Raw genomic sequence first — 18246 nt, 5'->3', positions numbered from 1 at the left:
ACCTCGGGCTGCTGGACCACCACCTCCCCACTACCCCCTTATCTGAACCTGCCAGGGATGCCCACAAGCCCTGGAGATTCATAGGATGGTTTGGATTGGAAGGGGTCTCAAAGCTCGTCCAGTTCCAACCTTCCTGCCATGGGCAGGGACACCTCCCACCAGACCAGGTGGCTCAGGGTCCCATCCAGCCTAGCCTTGAACACCTGCACCACAACTTCCCTGGCCAACCTGTGCCAGAGTCTCACCAGCCTCACTCTAAAGAACGGATTCTTAATCTCCAGTCCAAATCTGCCCTCCTCAAGCTTCAATCCATTGCCCCTTGCTCTGTCACTTCCAGCCCTTGTCAAAAGTCCTTCCCCAGCTTTCCTGTAGCCCCCTTCAGGTACTGGAAGGCTTCTCTAAGGTCTCCCCAGAGCCTCCTCTTCTCCAGGCTGATGCTTTACAGAGCAGGACCACCCCATGCCTGTGCACTATCCCTCCCTACAGAAACTGCATCCTGGGCTGCACCAAAAGCAGCATGGCCACCAGGTCCCAGGGGGAGATTCTGCCTTTCTGCCCTGCTCTGGTGATACCCCACCTGGAGCACCGTGTCCAGCTCTGGGGTCCCCAGCACAAGAAGGACATGGACCTGCTGGAGTGGGTCCAGAAGAGGGCCACAAAGATGATCAGAGGGCTGGAGCACCTCTCCTATGACATCTGGCTGAGGGAGTTGGGGCTGTTCAGCCTGGAGAAAAGAAGGGTCCAAGGAGACCTTAAAGCTGCATTTCAGTATCTGAAAGGGACCTACAGGCAGGCTGGGGAGAGACTCTTTAGAAGGGCTTGGAGTGGTAGGATGAGAGGCAGTGGTTTGAAACTGGAGCAGGGCAGCTCTAGGTTGGACATCAGGAGGAAGCTGTTCACAGTGAGGTTGGGGAGACGCTGGAACAGGCTGCCCAGGGAGGTGTGCAGGTCCCATCCCTGGAGACATTCAAGGTCAAACTTGATGTGGCTCTGAGCTACCTGATCTAATTGGAGGTGTCCCTGCTCACTGCAGGGAGGATGAACTAGATGACCTTGCAGGGTCCCTTCCAGCCCAAGGCACTCTCTGATTCTGCTCCCTAAATGCCTCCTGCTCATCAGCAAATGACATTACACAAAATAAAGTCCTCCCTCCAACACGGATCCTTGATGAACTAAACACCCAGGCAAGAGCAGCTCCTCTCCTAGAATGAAATTACCACCTCTGCTTTATCAGCCACGATTTATTTCCACCAACTTTCGGCTGGCCTCAATTAAATCCTGCTGGCCTGGGGAGGGGGGGGGTGGAGAGGGGACGCAGGCAAAGGCAGCTCAGCCTTTTAATTACTTTCTAAATGTGGTCGCTGCAAAAATGTATTAAAGTGTAGCGGGGATTTTAACCTCCTCACCACAACGAGACCTCGGCGATTCACGGCTAATTATCTTCATTAGAGGCAGCGATACGGGGAGGAAGGCAGCAGTTAACAATAGACCTGCTGTTGGCAGAGCTGGGAGGGGGGGGGGGGGGAAACAAGCCAAGCAGGGCAGGGGAAGGCACCCCCCGAGCGGTCCCGAGGGTTTGGGGTGTGGGGGAGTGAGGTTAATTGGAGATTCTCCCCTTTAACCTGTGTGATGCTCAGCCGGGGGGAAAGCTGCTCCTGCCTGGGCAACGTTAAATGGGGGTGATGCCTGAAGGGGTTTTAGGCGAGGGGGGGATGCAGCTACCCCTCCACCAAGGGAGGGACTCTTGTCACAACCCCCAAATCGCCACAATTAGAGGGAACTGCAAGAATGAAAACCAGAATCTCACAGCTAGGACCCACCGCTGCCGGGGGAGGGGGGAAGGGAAGCGGAGGGAGGGGGGAGGACACACCAAGCTTTGTCATAGGGAGCCTGTGATGGGGAAGAGCCAGCTGCAGAGTGCTGAGGCACCTGGCTAAAGCTGACCCTCTCAAGCTTTGAAGCATGACAGCCAGCTGCCCACCTCCCTCTGTCTTCGGCTGGCAGCTCTCCAGCCCACGCTAACAACCCTGAGCTGCCCCGCAACGATTGATGGCTCCTGACCTCCCCTGCCCTGGTGTCAGTCACTGCTTAGAGCGTTTAGCACCAGCCACCTCCTCTGTGGCTGGGAGATCAGAGCTCTCTGTGCCCTAATTCCCCTGCATGCAGGTTTAAGAATTCCCTCTCCCATCTCCTCCTCCAAAGTGCTATCTAATGGGCATGGATGTGCCCTATGGGGACAGGCTGGGAGAGTTTGGGGCTGTTCAGCCTGGAGAAGAAAAGGCTTCAGGGAGACCTTAGAGCAGCCTTCCAGGACCTGAAGGGGGCTACAGGAAAGCTTGGAAGGGACTTTTTCCAAGGGCTTGTAGTGATAGGATGAGAGGCAATGGATTGAAACTGGAAGAGGGCAGATTGAGACTGGAGATCAGGAAGAAATTCTTTCCACTGAGGCTGGGGAGACACTGGCACAGGCTGCCCAGGGAGCTTGTGGATGCCCCCTCCCTGCAGGTGCTCAAGGCCAGGCTGGATGAGGCCTTCAGCAACCTGGGCTGGTGGGAGATGTCCCTGCCCATGGCAGGGGGGTTGGAACTGCATGATCTTTGAGGTCCCTTCCAACCCAAAACCATTCTGTGAATCTAAGAACATAACTAGCACCCACTGAGTAGCATGATGAGGACATCCTGGCCAAGCCCCCATCCCTTTGCCTCCCTCCATGCACCTCCCCAAAAGCCAAACCCTGCCCCCCAGCACCTTGCCACCCAGCACACCGATCCTCCCAGAGCAGCAGCAACCCGGCCGCTGGGCACCCGATGCCAAGGGGTGCCACCCTCCACCCCAGCACCCCAAAGCCTCTGTGCTCTCCTCCTCTGCAGCATCACACAGGCAAAGGTCAGGGCTCCTGCTCAGCTCGGCAGGGCTGAGCCTTGAGTCAACAGCTTGATGGGATCAGACGTGCCAGGAGGAGAGCGGGGAAGGGGGGAACGCAGGCGGGCGCGGGGTGACAGCCGCCTCCGGCGCGTCTCTGACAGCCGCCGTGGAGAGGAGCCCTGCCACCCGGCTCCCAGCGGTGACAGGCAGCTGTGACAGCCGCTGCTGGGCCCTGAGTGGCACCCACACACCTTGGAGGTGACGGGGACCGGGCTGCTGCCTCGGCCGTGACGCCCTCCTCGCCCCTGCTGCCATCCCGCCGGCTCCCCGCCGCCTCTCGCCTGCCACTGCGGATGTGCTCCCGTCACTCCCTGCTGCCAGGGCAGCTCCTGCGTGGGCAAGAGCAGCCCAGGCTCCCCTGTGCCGCTTGTTTAGGTTTCCACCCTCACCAAACACACCAGGAGCATCACCTGGGGCTGGCAGCCATGCCAAGCCACGCTGATGGGGACCACGGTCTGGGAAGGAGGAGGCTGAGGGGAGACGACTCCCTGAAAGGTCAGAGTGAGGAGGGGGATTGGTCTCTTCTCCCTAGCATCAGGTGATAGAACAAGAGGACATAGCCTGAAATTGTGCCAGGGGAGGTTTAGGCTGGAGATCAGGAAAAGTTTCTCTGCTGCAGGAGTGGTCAGGGATTGGCACAGGCTGCCCAGGAGAGCCACCACCCCTGGAGCTGTTCAAGAAATGCGTGGCCATGGCACTTGGGGACGTGGTTTAATGGCCACGGTGGGGTTGAGTCAATGGTTGGCCTCAATGATCTTAAAGGTGTTTTCCAACTCAAACAGTTCCATGATTCTGTGGTTCTGCTTTGGCACAATGTGCCCCCTTCTCCTGGCACCTTTCTGGGTGCCCAGGGAGTTGGTGTGAATGTGTGATCCATCACGGTGACAGCTCGATAAACAAACCCTCCTCCTCCTACTACAGCAAACAGAGTCAGGCAGTGCTCACATTATGAATGGGATGGATAAAATCGATGGAAAGGAGCTTGGAAAGCATCCCAGGAATCACCACGAAGCCAAGGAACAGCCAGGAGACTTTGTGATGCTACTGTGGAGCAGAGATGGGGTGAGGTGTCACCCCCAAACCATGAGCAGTGCTGCTCACAGCACCTACAAGCCCTGTGGAGCAGAGATGGGGTGAGGTGTCACCCCCAAACCATGAGCAGTGCTGCTCACAGCACCTACAAGCCCTGTGGAGCAGAGATGGGGTGAGGTGTCACCCCCAAACCATGAGCAGCGCTGCTCACAGCACCTACAAGCCCTGTGGAGCAGAGATGGGGTGAGGTGTCACCCCCAAACCACGAGCAGTGCTGCTCACAGCACCTACAAGCCCTGTGGAGCAGAGATGGGGTGAGGTGTCACCCCCAAACCATGAGCAGTGCTGCTCACAGCACCTACAAGCCCTGGCTTTGTGGACCAGCAGGAAGAGCAGCAAAATGAGAGCAGGAGACCTGAGGACTCACAAAGTTCCATGTGCCCAAGCTGGAGGAAGCCACCCAGGTCTCCTAACGGCAATGCAGGGCACAGGAAAGTCCTCCCCAGCTTTCTTGTGGCCCCCTTCAGCTACTGGAAGGCCACAATTAGGTCTCCTCAGAGCCTTCTCTTTGTGCCTTGCTCCCTTGGTCTGCAAGTGCTCAGCAGCCTGGTCTGCAAGTTGAGCTCAGCTGATGCCACAGGGGGAAGAGTGATGTAAAAATACCCTTTGCTCCAGGCACAGCTGCTGGCTCTGCTGGCCACACAGCTCCAGAAATAACATCTCCTGCCTGCAGAGCTCCTGCCAGGTCCCCCTGACCCCAAAGCCAGGGAAACAGGAGAAAAATGATGCTTGAGGTGGGGAAAGAAATCATTCCTCATATCCAACCTAAACCTCCCCTGGTGCAATTTGAGGCTGCTTCCTCTTGTCCTGTCACTTGATCCTTGGGAGAAGAGTCCAACCCCAGCCTCGCTCCAGCCTCCTTTCAGGGAGCTGTAGAGAGCAATGAGGTCTCCCCTCAGCCTCCTCCTCTCTAAGCAGAACAACCCCAGTTCCCTCAGCCTCTCCTCACCAGCCCTGTTCTCCAGACCCTTCCCCTTCTCTGATCACCCTCCAGCCCCTCAATGTCCTTCTTGGAGTGAGTGGCCCAAACCTGAACCCAGGGTTTGAGGCATGGCCTCACCAGTGCCAAGCACAGGGGGTGACCACTTCCCTCCTCCTGCTGGCCACACTCTTACTGATCCAAGCCTGGATGCTGATAGCTACCCAAACACATGCTGCTGGCTCATCTTCAGACAGCTGCCAACCAACCCCCCACCCAAAGGTCCTTTTCTGCCCAGAACCCCCCCAGGTACCTCTGCACACGAGGGCTGTGCTCGCTCAGCAACGCTCAGCCAACATCCCCAACCCACCCCGTGCAGGCAGACAGCCCGAGGCTACCACAGCCACGTTCTCTGCTTGGCAGCAACCATCCCATGGCAAAAGGAACCTAGAGCAGGGGGTGGGTGGCACTGGGACTTACTTGCTGAGAAGGTGGCTTCAGTGTGGACAGGAGGGGTGGAGGGGAGGAAGGGTGGATACCCCACGAAGAAGGAGCGCAGGGAGCGCTCGGAGAGGAGCGGCGAGCGCTGCGCCGGGATGTTCTCGCAGCTGCCCACGCTGTTGTGGATCTTGAGGTTCAAGGGCTTGTTCTTCTTCTTGACTCTGGGAGGGGAAAAGAAGGGGAAAACAAGAGGAGACAGAAGTGAAGGGCTGAAGGAAGGGCAGGAGGGGGTTTGCTCGCAGGTGGGGAGGAGGAAGCGAGGCAGGGAGGGAGTGGTGCTGCTCAGGTGGGGAGAGGCTCCCATTACCCCTGAGCGTAGGTGAGAATCAGACCCACCTGCCTCCAAGAACCTTCAATCCTCCCTCCTCATCCAAAAAGAAAAGGTGACTTTTCCTTATGGAACACAGTGATTTCCCCTGCAAAACCTGGCTGAAAAGGGTGAGCACAAGGTGCCAGCTCGTGCCCAGCTTCTCTCCCACCAGCAGCCCTTCATCCCCCAGCCTCTGCTGATACTGGGAGCTGCCCTGACCCAGGTGCAGGACCCTGCAGTTCACCTTGTTGAACCTCACAGTGCTCACACAGCCTCACTTCTCCAGCTTGCCCACATCCCCCTGGATTACACAGAACCATGGAATTGTTAGGGCTGGAAGGATCAGTCAGTTCCAACCCCCTGCCCTGGGCAGGGACCTCTCACACCACAGCAGGCTGCTCACAGCCACCTCCAGCCTGGCTGCAAACACCTCCAGGCAGGAGGCTGCCACCACCTCCCTGGGCAGCCTGTGCCAGGCTCTCACCACCCTCCTGGGGAACAACTTCTTCCTCACAGCCAATCTCAATCTCCCCATTTCTAGTTTTGCTCCATCCCCCCCAGTCCTATCCCTCCCTGACACCCTCAGAAGTCCCTCCCCAGCTTTCCTGTAGCCCCCTTCAGATCCTGGAAGGCCACAATGAGGTCTCCTTGGAGCCTTCTCCTCTCCAGCCTGCACAACCCCAACTCCCTCAGTCTGTCCTCACAGCAGAGCAGCTCCAGCCCTCTGCTCCTCCTCCTGGCCCTTCTCTGGACACCTTCCAGCCCCTCCAGATCCTTCCTGGCACAGAGGCTCCAGAGCTGGCCCCAGAGCTCCAGCTGTGGTCTCAGCAGAGTGGTGCAGAGGGGCAGAATCCCCTCCCTGGCCCTGCTGGCCACACTTCTCTTGCTGCAGCCCAGGCTCTGCTTGGCTCTCTGGGCTGCCAGTGCTCACTGCTGGCTCCTGCTGAGCTTCCCCTCCCCCAGCACCCCCAGGTCCTCTTCTCCAGGGCTGCTCTCCAGCCAGTCCCTGCCCAGCCTGTGGCAGTGCCTGGGATTGCATCCTGTCCCTCGGGCACATCAGCCTCACCACTCAGCTCAGTGTCATCTCCAAGTGCACTGAGAGTGCCCTGGTTCCTCCTCTGCATGTGTCTGATGAAAATAATGAGCAGTGGTGGTCCCAGTACAGACCCCTGAGGGACACCATCTCCAACAGCTCTTTCCTGCAGACACCTAAGTGCTGTTTCCAGGCACTGGGTCCTGCTCTGCTGCCGTCAGTCCAGTGCCATCCACCAGAGATGAACCTAAGCTCCACCACCCACCCCTGACCAGGAGTGAACCTTCCTCCCTGGGGCCATGCAAATCCCACTGCCCAGGTCCCAGCAATGCCCAGTGGCATCTGGCCATGCCAGTCAGGAGGAAATGACAGCACTGGGCTCAGCAGCCTGCTTCAGCAGAAGAAAATTAAACACACACCCTCCCCCCCCCCCCCCCCCCCCCCCCTTCTAATTAGCTAATTGTTTCCTCACACAGGAAAAGCTGCTGCCTTCAGGGTGGCTCTAATGGCTTCTTTGGGTATGCTGGGCTCAAGGATGGAGCTGATGGTTTCTTCCAACCAGGTCCACCAGCACAACCCTCCTGAGGAGGTCAAGGTCTGAAGCACCATCACCACCACGGCTGATGCTTGCCAGGCTGTGCCCTGCCAGGAGATCTGAGCTGCCCCTAAACCTGCAGTCCTTAAAGCATCTCTGCAAAGCACTAAGGTGAGGCAAAGCCTGGTGGCCCCCAGAGCTGGTCCAACCCCCATGGAGGGCTACCAGGATGGCTGAGGGACTGCAGCACTGCCCTGTGAGGAGAGGCTGAGAGACCTGGGGCTGCTGAGGCTGCAGAGGAGAAGCCTGAGAGGGGATCTAAGGAATGCTTCTAAATCTCTGAGGGCTGGGGGGCAGGAGGCAGGGCACAGGCTCTGCTCAGCTGCAGCCTGGCATAGGCCAAGGGGCAAGGGATGGAAACTGCAGCCCAGGAGGTTGCAGCTCAGCAGGAGGAGGAACTTCTGCCCTGGGAGGCTCCCAGAGGCCTGGAGCAGGCTGCCCAGAGAGGTTGTGGAGTCTCCTGCTCTGGAGCCTCTCCAGCCCCATCTGGATGTGTTCTGTGAGACCTGTGCTGGAGTCTCTGCTCCTGCTCTGGCAGGGGGCTTGGACTCAAATGATCTCCTGAGGTCCCTTCCAACCCTTAGCATCCTGTGAGTCTGTGATCCTCTGTTGTTGCCTCTTAAGCTCAACTCCACCACAAGGTCTCCACCAAAGCTCCTGGTGCAGGCAGGTCCTTGGCTCCCCAGGGGCACAGCCCCAGCTCCCCATGGGCATGGTCTCAGCTCCCCATGCTTGGCCTCAGCACTCAGCCCAAAGCACTTCCTGCAGTGTGGTGATTAACCACTGATCTCTTTTTTTTCCCTCCTCCTGCCCATAAATCAGTTCCAGACCAAATATTTACCAGGAGCATCATTTCCTCACCAAGCAGGGCTGGTGACAGCTCTCATTATGAGGAAAGATGAGTGATTTTGGACAGAGAGAGATGTTTCTCTCTCCCTGTTTGTTCCTCAAAAAAAAAAAGAGAAAAGAATAAAGGTGAAGTACTAAATCCACACAAACCCCATGATCTAACTGGGTGACCACCAAGGGTTGGCCCCACCATAGCCCTGACCCCTTTTCCCTGCCCCCAAGGAGGGGGAGCAGGGACCTGAGCCTAGAGAGGAATGGGATGCTGCAGCTGAAGCATCCTTACCCATGGGCAAGCAGCCCAACAGTGGTGCCCCCAGCTGCTAGAGACCCCCAAGGCGTCCCTTGGGTGCTGGGGGACTGGTCTGGGGACTGAGAGCAAACCTGCACCTTCATTTCCCTGGGTGTGCACAAGCTCTTGGTGCTCCTCCCTGGGCAGCCTGCTGCAGTGTTCCACCACCCTCACAGGGAAGAACTTCTTCCTGATACCCAATCTCAGTCTGCCCTGCTCTAGTCTGGATCCCTTGCCCCTGGTCCTGTCCCTGCAGGTCTTTGGGAACAGTCTCTCTCCAGCCTTCCTGTAGCCCCCCTCAGGTACTGCCAGGCTGCTCTTAGGTCTGCCCAGAGCCTCCTCTTCTCCAGGCTGAACACCCCCAGCTACCTCAGCCTGGCCTTGTAGCAGAGCTGCTCCAACCCCCTGAGCATTTCCATGGCCCTCCTCTGGACCCTCTCCATCACAGGGCTGTATTGAGGGCTCCAGACCTGCACACAGTACTCCAGGTGAGGTCTCACCTCTGGATCTGGCAGCAACACCACTTTTGATGCACCCCAGTATGTGATTTGCCTTCTGGCCCTGCTCCATCAGGTCCATGTCCTTCAGCCTCTTCTGCCACCTCTCCCTGGCCCCTAACCCTCTGCACAGCCCCCAAAACCTCAACCAATCCCATCCTCATTTTCCCTGTGCCTCTCTTGGTGGGGACACCAAGCCTGGACCAACCTCATAGGAGCATCAAAGGCTGATTTCTGCCCTGGCTGCTCAGGAAAGCTGGGGCTGCTGCCCAGGAGCCAGAGATCAGCAAATGCCACCTCTCAGGGCCATCATTTCGTGGCAGAATTTGCTAAATCCCTGGTGATGGCTTTCAAATAAAGTGGGGGAGGAGGAGGGAAAGAACAGAGCCCAACCCCAAGCCCAGCTAGTTGATAGTGCTTCATGCAAATCTCTTTGGGTGTCAATCCAGGCTGAATGGCTTGGTCCTGCCTGCTCTGTGCAATCAGTCAAATGCTTATCAGCAGCTGCAGAAAAACAGCCAGGTTTCACCAGGTGCTGCAAAACACGAGGAGACACCCAGGACAAAGGGCCTGTCACTCCTCTCAGCCCCAGCCCAGGCTCTGCACAGATCCAGGAGGCAAAGCAGGCACTGACAGGGGCTGTGGTGGGGGTTGGGGTGCTCTGGGTGCTGTGGGGTCCCTGATAGAAGGGTTCCCGGGGAGGATGTGGGGAGCTTTGCTGTCCCTGAGCTGGGGCACCCCTGGGGGGCTCAGCTGGGGGAGCAGGGGGGGCTGGGGGAGCAGGGGGGTGCTCACCAGCAGACATTGGAGTCTAAGAATGGGCATGAGGGGGTCTGAACAGAGCCACAGAATGGTTTTGGTTGGAAGAGACCTTGAAGATCATCAAGTCCAAGCGTTAGCCCAGCACTGCCAGGGCACCACTAAACCATGGCCCTCAGCACCACATCTGCACGGCTCTGACACCCCCTCCAGGCATGGGGAGTCCAGCACCGCCCTGGGCAGCCTGGGCCAGGACTTGACAACTCTTTCAGGGAAGAAATTGTTCCTCATTTCCAACCTAAACCTCCCTGGGGCAACTTGAGGCCATTTCCTCTTGTCCTGTCACTTGTTCCTTGTGAGAAAAGAGCAATCCCCACCTGGCTCCAGGCTCCTTCCAGGGAGTTGCAGAGAGCCAGAAGGTCTCTCTTCAGCTTCCTTTTCTCCAGGATGACCAAGCCCATTTCCCTCAGCTGCCCTTTTCTCCAGACCCTTCAGCAGGTTTGTTGCCCTTCTCTGGACAGGCTCCAGCCCCTCGATGTCCTTCTTGGAGTGTGGGACCCAAAACTGAACTAAACACTCCAGGTGCAGCCTCAGCAGTGCCCAGGGCACAATCCCTGCCCTACTCCTGCTGCCCACACTGTTGCTGATCCCAGCCAGGATGCCGTTGACCTCCTTGGCCACCTGGGCACGCTGCTGTGTGAGACTCAAGGCAGAGCATCCATGCCTGGTGCCACCAAGCATCTCTCCCCATGCAGCACAGCTGGCAGCAGCTGCCTGAGCATTTTGCAGGGTTTCAAGGCAACCAGGTTCAAGGTGGAGCATTTGAACCTGCCTGAGCAGCAGAAGTTTCTTCATTACCCAGCCAGATCTGAAGGAGCTCTGTGCAATACCAGCTTGATATTAAAAAGATAAATAGAGACTACCCCCCAGAGCTTCCAGCTCTCCTCCTCGTTAGTTTAAGAGCCAACAAACCCCCTCCTCTTCCTCCTCCTCCCCCTCCTCCAGCCAGAGCAGGAGCAGGTTCTTCATATCAAAGCCTCCACAATGAAATATTCATCCAAGTGCCCATCCCTGCTTCCCAGGACGGCTGAATTTCAAGGTTCAGGTCTCACTGATCAATTATTCCCTTTTCCTAGCACAAAGCCTAACTTTTTATTACAGCTGCAAATTATCAAGCTGGGAAATTCTTTGAAGGGAGCTTGAGCCAAAGAGGACTTTCCCCCTTCCCCCCCCCCCACCCCCTTTTCATCCTCCTAAACTCCTGGGACTCTTGTGCCAACGAGGTGGTGCTGCAGCAGGGCAGCAGGAAAGGGGCTGGGAGCAGAAGCAGGTTGCTGCCTGCAAGGAGCTGGAGGAGCTAATAGCCAGGCTCCTTAAGCAGGTCCTGGGGCTCATTAAGTCTCTTTTGTTTGCTGTGTTTCTACCCTGAGGTGTCTTTGAGGGACGGCACAAAGGTGGTGGTGGAGGAGCACCACCAGCTGTGTCCAACCAACGATGGTGAGGTCGAGTGTCCTTTTGTCCCGGGGTGCCCCTCCTTTGCAGCCAGAAAAGTGGCTTTCTGCATCCCTGAACACCACCACCTCAGCCAGGTGGGACAGCTCTGTGGGCTTAGAATCACAGAATTGTTAGGGTTGGAAGGGTCCTCAAGGCTCACCTAGCTCCAACCCCCCTGCCATGTCTTCAGCCCTCGTTCCCCTGCTGGGAGGCCAGGCTGAGAGCTGGGCTTGTTCAGCCTGGAGAAGAGAAGGCTCCAGGGACACCTTCTGGTGGCCTTGCAGCACTGAAAGAGGCTGCTCAGAAAGCTGGGGACAGAGTTCTGAGCAGGGCCTGTTGTGCCAGGACAAGAGGTGATGGTTTGGAACTAAAAGATGGAGACTGAGAGTGGAGAAAAGAGAGAAATGTTTGACACTGAGGGTGGGGAGAGCCTGGCCCAGGTTGCCCAGAGAGGTGGGGGCTGCCCTGGAAGCATTCTAGGTGAGGTGTTGGGGCTCTGAGCAACCTGCTCTGGTTGCAGCTGTCCCTGCTGGCTGCAGGGGGTTGGACTGGATGAGCCTTAAAGCTCTCTTCCAACCCCAACTATGCCATGATTCTCCAATCCACCAAGCTCCTGTTCACCACCCTAGGACACTGCCCACAGCACAGCCCTCCTCTCCCACAGCCTGGAGGCAGCACATCAGGTGACAGTGCCAGCAGCAGGAGAGCTCTGCCACCTCTCCCCCCCCCTGAGGTGTTAATCCTTATCTCAGTTCCCAATCACACTCTCCCACTTTCCAAGTGGTGAAAGGAGGCTCAGCTTCCCATCAGAGGACACGGTGAAAAGTTTCTCCTCCAAGCATGTGAAAGCTCCTGCTCCTCTTGATGGAACACCACAGCAGTAATTAACATTAATGACATACCTAAGGAGAGCTGCAGCCCGGAGCAGTGGGATAATTGCAGCAGAGAGCCAGCCTGTTATGGAGGCAACCCATCACTGTCAGCTCATGGAGTGCAGACCATACATTGAGCGAGCTGGAGACAGCCCAGGACCTGTGCAAAACTCTCCAGCCAGCCCTCCCTCCCTCCCCACCACCAAAGGCACTGAGATTAAGCTGAAGGATTCTCTGGAAACACACAGGGAGATGCTGCCCACTTTGCCCTCCAAATTCCCTGCCTTCAACCCTCTCCCCCTTGCAGAAGAGCCACAGAATCAGCCAGGCTGGGAGAGACCTCCAAGATCATCAATCCAGCTGATCACTCAGCCCTAGCTAATCAACCAGACCATGGCACCAAGTGCCTCATCCAGGCTTTTCTTACACACCTCCAGGGATGTTCACAGGCTCACAGGATGTCAGGGGTTGGAAGGGACACAAAGAGCTCATCGAGTCCAAGCCCCCTGCCAGAGCAGGACCACAGAATCCAGCTCAGGTCACAGAGAAACACATCCAGGCAGGCCTTGAAAGCCTCCAGAGAAGGAGACTCCACAACCTCCCTGGGCAGCCTGCTCCAGGGCTCTGTGACCCTCACAGTAGTTTCCCCTTGTGCTGAGGTGGAACCTCCTGTGCTGCAGTTTCCATCCATTGCTCCTTGTCCTATCACAGGGAGCAAGTGTTGAGTCCACCACCTCCCTGGGCAGCACATTCTAATCTCTCTTGCTATGAAGAACTTTCTCCTCACCTCCAGCCTAAACTTCCCCCTGGCACAGCTTGAGACTGTGTCCTCTTGTTCTGGTGCTGCTTGCCTGGGAGAAGAGACCAACCCCCACCTGGCTACAACCTCCTTTCAGGAAGTTGTAGACAGCAAGAAGGTCTCCCCTGGGCCTCCTCTTCTCCAGGCTAAGCAACCCCAGCTCCCTCAGCCTCTCCTCCCAGGGCTGTGCTCCAGACCCCTCCCCAGCTTTGTTGCCCTTCCAGGTCCAGGTAGACCTCTATGCACTCACACTGCAAAATGCCCTGTGAGGAGAGGCTCACTTGGAGCCATGGTTTAGTTGTCAGGGGGTGCTGGGGATTAGGTAATAGGTTGGACTTGATGATCTCTGAGGTCTTTTCCAACCTGGTTGATGATTCTGTGCCGCACATGGAGTTGTTTGCACACATTGGAAGCATCCTGCTGAGTCCACCTGCTCTGCAAACATCCATCTCTTGCTCGTCCCCAATGCCAAGAGCCCACCTGCCTTGCCATGCCTGGGAAAGGTCAGAGAGGCACAGGAGCCATCTCAAGGCTGCTCCATCGAGCCCAGCCCACACAGAATATCAAACAATTGATCTGGCAGGCAGCAGTGTGGAAGGGAATTGATAGAAGAGAGCAGGGCGTCACTCGGAGGCTTGCGGAGCAGCAGAACAAATGACCTGGCACTCAGCAGCAGTTAAAGCCCAGTGCAGATGATTAACTCTGAAGGACAAGTCAACAACAGGCTGCTTGGTGTGGTGGGGATGGTGGAGAAGACTTCAGGCTTCCACAAGCTTAGGCTGGAGGGGAGGAGAAAGTTCTTCGCTCACAGAAAGAGAGATTGGCCCTTGGGAGGTGCTGCCCAGGGAGGTGGTGGAGTCCCCATCCCTGGAGGTGATCAAGAAAGGCTTGGATGTGGCACTTGGAGCCATGGTTTAGTTGTCAGGAGGTGTTAGGTAATAGGTTGGACTTGATGATCTCTGAGGTCTTTTCCAACCTTATTGATTCTCTGAAAGTGTATCCAAAATGAAGCTGCCTTGAGCTGGAGAAGCCTCTTCCCAGCCCAAACCTGACCTAGGTACACCATGAAGCTGCACATCCTCTCCAGCAGCTGCTCCACATCAGTCCTGGGGAGAGCTGACACCTGCAAGAGCTGAGGCCCAGAGGAGGTCACACAGCTTTGGTTCACCATCCACACTCTGGGATCCTCCCTCCCCAGCTGCTCACTGGTGGCTGTTCCAGGAGGTCATGAATTGGGCCAGGCACCAGCATGGCAAAAAGAACCCTGGGAAGCAGATGAGGTTTTGGGCTCAGCTCCTCTTCTCAGGGGTGTAAGGATGAAGGCTGACCACCCAACCTCCAGTTTGGGGCAGGACCCCACAGGGCTGATCTTGCTCCAGGGGACTATTTGACAGGCAGCCTGCTAAGGGTTAATGAGAGCTCTTGAACTTGCTCTCAGCTGAGTCTGACTTTTCTTCCCCAATTAATGTGTTTTTAAGCTCTTCCAGGCAGAGCCTTGGCTGGGCTTTTTTGTTGTTGTTCCTTTCCCTCTCTGACTCCTTGCTGATGAATAATCATTAACTATCCATGAAGGATTTCAATGGCCCATGGAATTCAGGAGGTAGGAAATGAGCATTATATTATCAAGCACTCAAAATGTTTTCTTTCCACCTCAAGACCACTCATGAGATGTTTATGGACTGCAGATTCACAGAAGCCAGGGGAATCTTTTTAGGAGTAATGTTCTGTACCCCAGAGTTAGGGCCAGCAGCTGGAGGTTGTGTGCAGGAAAAGCTGAGGCTCTGAGCTCCAAAGAAACTTAACCTCTGCTTCAGCCTCAGAGAATGGTTTGGCTTGGAAGGGACCTTCAAGATCATCCAGCTCCAGCCTCCCTGCCATGGGCAGGGACACCTCCCACTAGCTCAAGGCCTCATCCAACCTAGCCTTGAACACCTGCAGGGAGGATGGAGCCACAACCTCCCTGGGCAACCTGTGCCAGTGTCTCACCACCCTCACTGCAAAGGATTTCTTCCTCATCTCCAGTCTAAATCTGCCCTCCTCAAGCTTCAGGTGACCTCTGGAGGTCATCCAGTCCAACCACCCTGCTAAAGGGGCACCCACAGCAGCATCACAATGGCCAGAGGGGTTTGGAAGCTCTCCAGAGAAGGAGACTCCACAGCCTCTCTGAGCTGCTTGCTCCAAGCCTCCAGCACCCTCACAACAAAGTTTCTCCTCCTGTTCAGATGGAACCTCCTGGGTTCCTGCTTGTGCCTGCTGCCCCTTGTCCTGTCCCTGGGCATCACTGAAGAGCCCAACCCCAGCCTCTTGCCCCCCACCCTTTATATCTTGCTGAGCATTGATCAGATCCCCTCTCAGGCTGCTCTTCTCCAGGCACCAGGTCTCTCAGCCTTTCCTCCTCACAGAGATGCTCCAGACCCCTCAGCACCTTCACAGCCTCCACTGGACTCTCTCCAGTAGTTCCCTGTCCCTCTTGAACTGGGAAGCCCAGAACTGGACCAAGGGCTCCAGATGTGGCCCCATTAGAGCAGAGTAGAGGGGCAGGAGAACCTCTCTCAACCTGCTGGTCACTCTTCTTAGTGTGCCCCAGGAGACCATTGGCCTTTTTATCCCCCATCACTCCCAGGTCCTTCCCTGAGGAGCTGCTTCCCAGCAGGTGCCCCCTCACCTGTACTGGTACAGGGGGTTGTCCCTCCCCAGGTGCAGGACCCTAGGCTTGCCCTTGTTGAACCTCAGGAGCTTCCTCTCCACCCAACTCTGCAGCCTGGCCAGGTCTCACTGAATGGCAGCACTGCCTGATGGGGCATCAGCCACTCCTCCACACCAGCTCATCACAGCCCTGCAAAGGTCCTTTTTCACTGTGCCAGGCCAAGCAGTAGCCACCATCTCCAGGTGAATGCAGAGCTCGAACTTCAGAGTGCCTCCGCTAGAGAAAGGGGGAAGCAGCAGCAGCTGCCTCTTTAAACACACTAATTACTATCCCCAAACACTAATGGGATTAGCAGGCAGGATTTAGTGGTTGCCTCCTGAAAAACCATTAAGTGCCATTAGAGAAAATTAACCTCCCCTGTTCTTGCAGCAGCTTTTGGATCCTGGATCCTTCCGCAGCCACAGGATGAACCCCAGTAGGATACCAAGGCAGTGAGCCCCAGCAACCTTGCCTTCCTCCTCTGTTGATTCACTAACCAGCACTGGAGTTTGCCTAGCACCACCAGGAAGGATGCTGGGCAAACTGGGCACAGTCAGACAGGGACTGAAGGAAAAGGGGCTGACAGTTGATGGAAAACTCAGCATGAGGCAGCAGTGGTCGCTGGCAGCCCAGCAGGCAGCTGTGTGCTGAGCTGCAGCCAGAGCAGGGAGAGCAGCAGCACAGGGAGGGGATTCTGCCCCTCTGCTCTGCTCAGACCCCACCTGCAGCACTGCCTCCAGCTCTGGTGCTCCCAGCACAAGGAGGTCATGGAACTGCTGGAGAGGGTCCAGAGGAGGCCACAAAGATGATCAGAGGGCTGCAGAACCTCCCCTATGGGGACAGGCTGAGAGAGTTGGGGTTGCTCAGCCTGGAGAAGAGAAGGCTCTGGGGAGAGCTTAGAGCAGCCTTCCAGTACCTGAAGGGGGCTACAGGAGAGCTGGGGAAGGACTTTTGACAAGGGCTGGGAGTGACAGAATGAGGAACAATGGATTGAAGCTTGAGGAGGGCAGATTGAGACTGGAGATGAGGAAGAAATTCTTTGCAGTGAGGCTGGGCAGACACTGGCACAGGTTGCCCAGGGGAGGCTGTGGCTGCCTCCTCCCTGGAGCTGTTCAAGGCCAGGTTGGATAAGGCCTTGAGCAACCTGGGCTAGAGGAAGATGTCCCTGCCCATGGCAGGGAGGTTGGAGCTGGATGATCTTGAAGGTCCCTTCTGACCCAAACCATTCTCTGAACCAAGGAGGTCTCCTCTGCCACCCTACACCGAGGCAGCAGCAGGGCTTGCTGAGCACTGCCAACAACGGAGCCTGAAGCAGATACAGAGGGAGTGTGGTGGTGCTGGGAGCCCATTCCCTGCGCAGCAGCAGCCTCTGCCGGCATGGGAGCTGCAGAGCAGCAGGAAGGAGCACGGCATGGCCAGAGCCTAAGCGGCCACCTGCCAGCACCGTCAGCGACAGGAAAGATAGCAGAAGGTCTCTGAAGTGTCATATCCCCAGCCCACTCCCACTCCCACGCAGCTCTTATGGCTGGGTTGTGCATCCCCACGCTGCACTGCAAAATCCCACCACCCACCCCACCCGTGCCATGCTCCAGCACACAGGGCCTCTGCCAGCCACCTGGCACATTGGTGCCCCCCATCCACCCCCACGCTCCCAAAATGTGGTCCCAGGAGGGCAAACTAAAATCACAGAGCCATCTCGGTTGGCAAAGCCCTTTGAGATCCAGGATTCCAACCATTCCTTAACTCTACCCAGGCTGGTGCTAAGCCATGTCCCTCAGCACCACATCTCTGCCTCTTTTAAACACCTCCAGGGATGGGCATTCAACCACCTCCCAGGGCAGCCTGTGCCAGGCCTTGAGAACACTCTCAGGGAAGAAGTTTCTTATCATGTCCAAGCTAAACCTTCCCTGGTGCTATTTCAGGCCACTTCCTCTTGTCCTGTCACTTGTTCCTTGGGAAAAGAAACCCACTTGGCTCCAACCTCCATTCAGGGAGTGGTAGGCAGCCAGGTGGTCTCCCCTCAGCCTCCTTTTCTCTAGGCTGAACAACCCCAGTTCCCTCAGCTGCTCCTCACCAGCCCTATTCTCCAGACCCTTCCCCAGCTTCATAGCTCTTCTCTGGCCCTGCTCCACCCCCTCAATGTCCTTCTTGGAGTGAGGAACCCAAAACTGACCTAAATACTCAAGGTGTGCCCCAATACTCAAGACAAGGTCCCAGCACCATCCCCACTGCCTGCTAGAGATGCAAAGGGCTTTTCCACATCAGAGCTCAAAGAGCATACACCACACCCCAGCACTGAGAGACCAAAACCCTCTTCCAAAGGAACTGGGATGAGTTTCAGAGAGTCACAGAAACATTCAGGTTGGAAAAGACCCTCAGGATCACCAAGACCAGCCCAGAACCCTGCTCTACAAGGGTTACCCCTAAACCATAGCCCCAGGCACCACATCCAAACAACCTTTAAACACACCCAGGGTTGGTGACTCCACCACCTCCCTGGGCAGCACATTCCAACCCCTGACCACTCCTGCTGGGAGAAAGTGTTTCCTGATGCCCAGTGTAAACCTGCCCAGTGGCAGCCTGAGGCCATTCCCAGAACTGGCACTGTTTAGTCTGAGGAAGAGGA

The 18246-nt window shown here is 56.6% G+C and overlaps 1 protein-coding gene across 1 annotated transcript in view; it reads right to left on the bottom strand.

The window, feature by feature from the left end:
• KSR2 (kinase suppressor of ras 2) overlaps positions 1-18246 on the bottom strand; it is an 88476-nt gene that overhangs the window by 52103 nt on the left and 18127 nt on the right. Inside the window, exon 5 of the mRNA XM_054173076.1 lies at positions 5417-5598. Within this exon, the coding sequence (XP_054029051.1) occupies positions 5417-5598 (182 nt within the window). The remainder of the gene's footprint in view (positions 1-5416; positions 5599-18246) is intronic.

This window comes from Dryobates pubescens, chromosome 25 (assembly GCF_014839835.1).
Source record: "Dryobates pubescens isolate bDryPub1 chromosome 25, bDryPub1.pri, whole genome shotgun sequence".
In the NCBI taxonomy this organism is placed as follows: domain Eukaryota; kingdom Metazoa; phylum Chordata; class Aves; order Piciformes; family Picidae; genus Dryobates; species Dryobates pubescens.
Note: the sequence above shows the minus strand (reverse complement) of the source record. Positions and strands in the feature narration are given on the sequence as shown.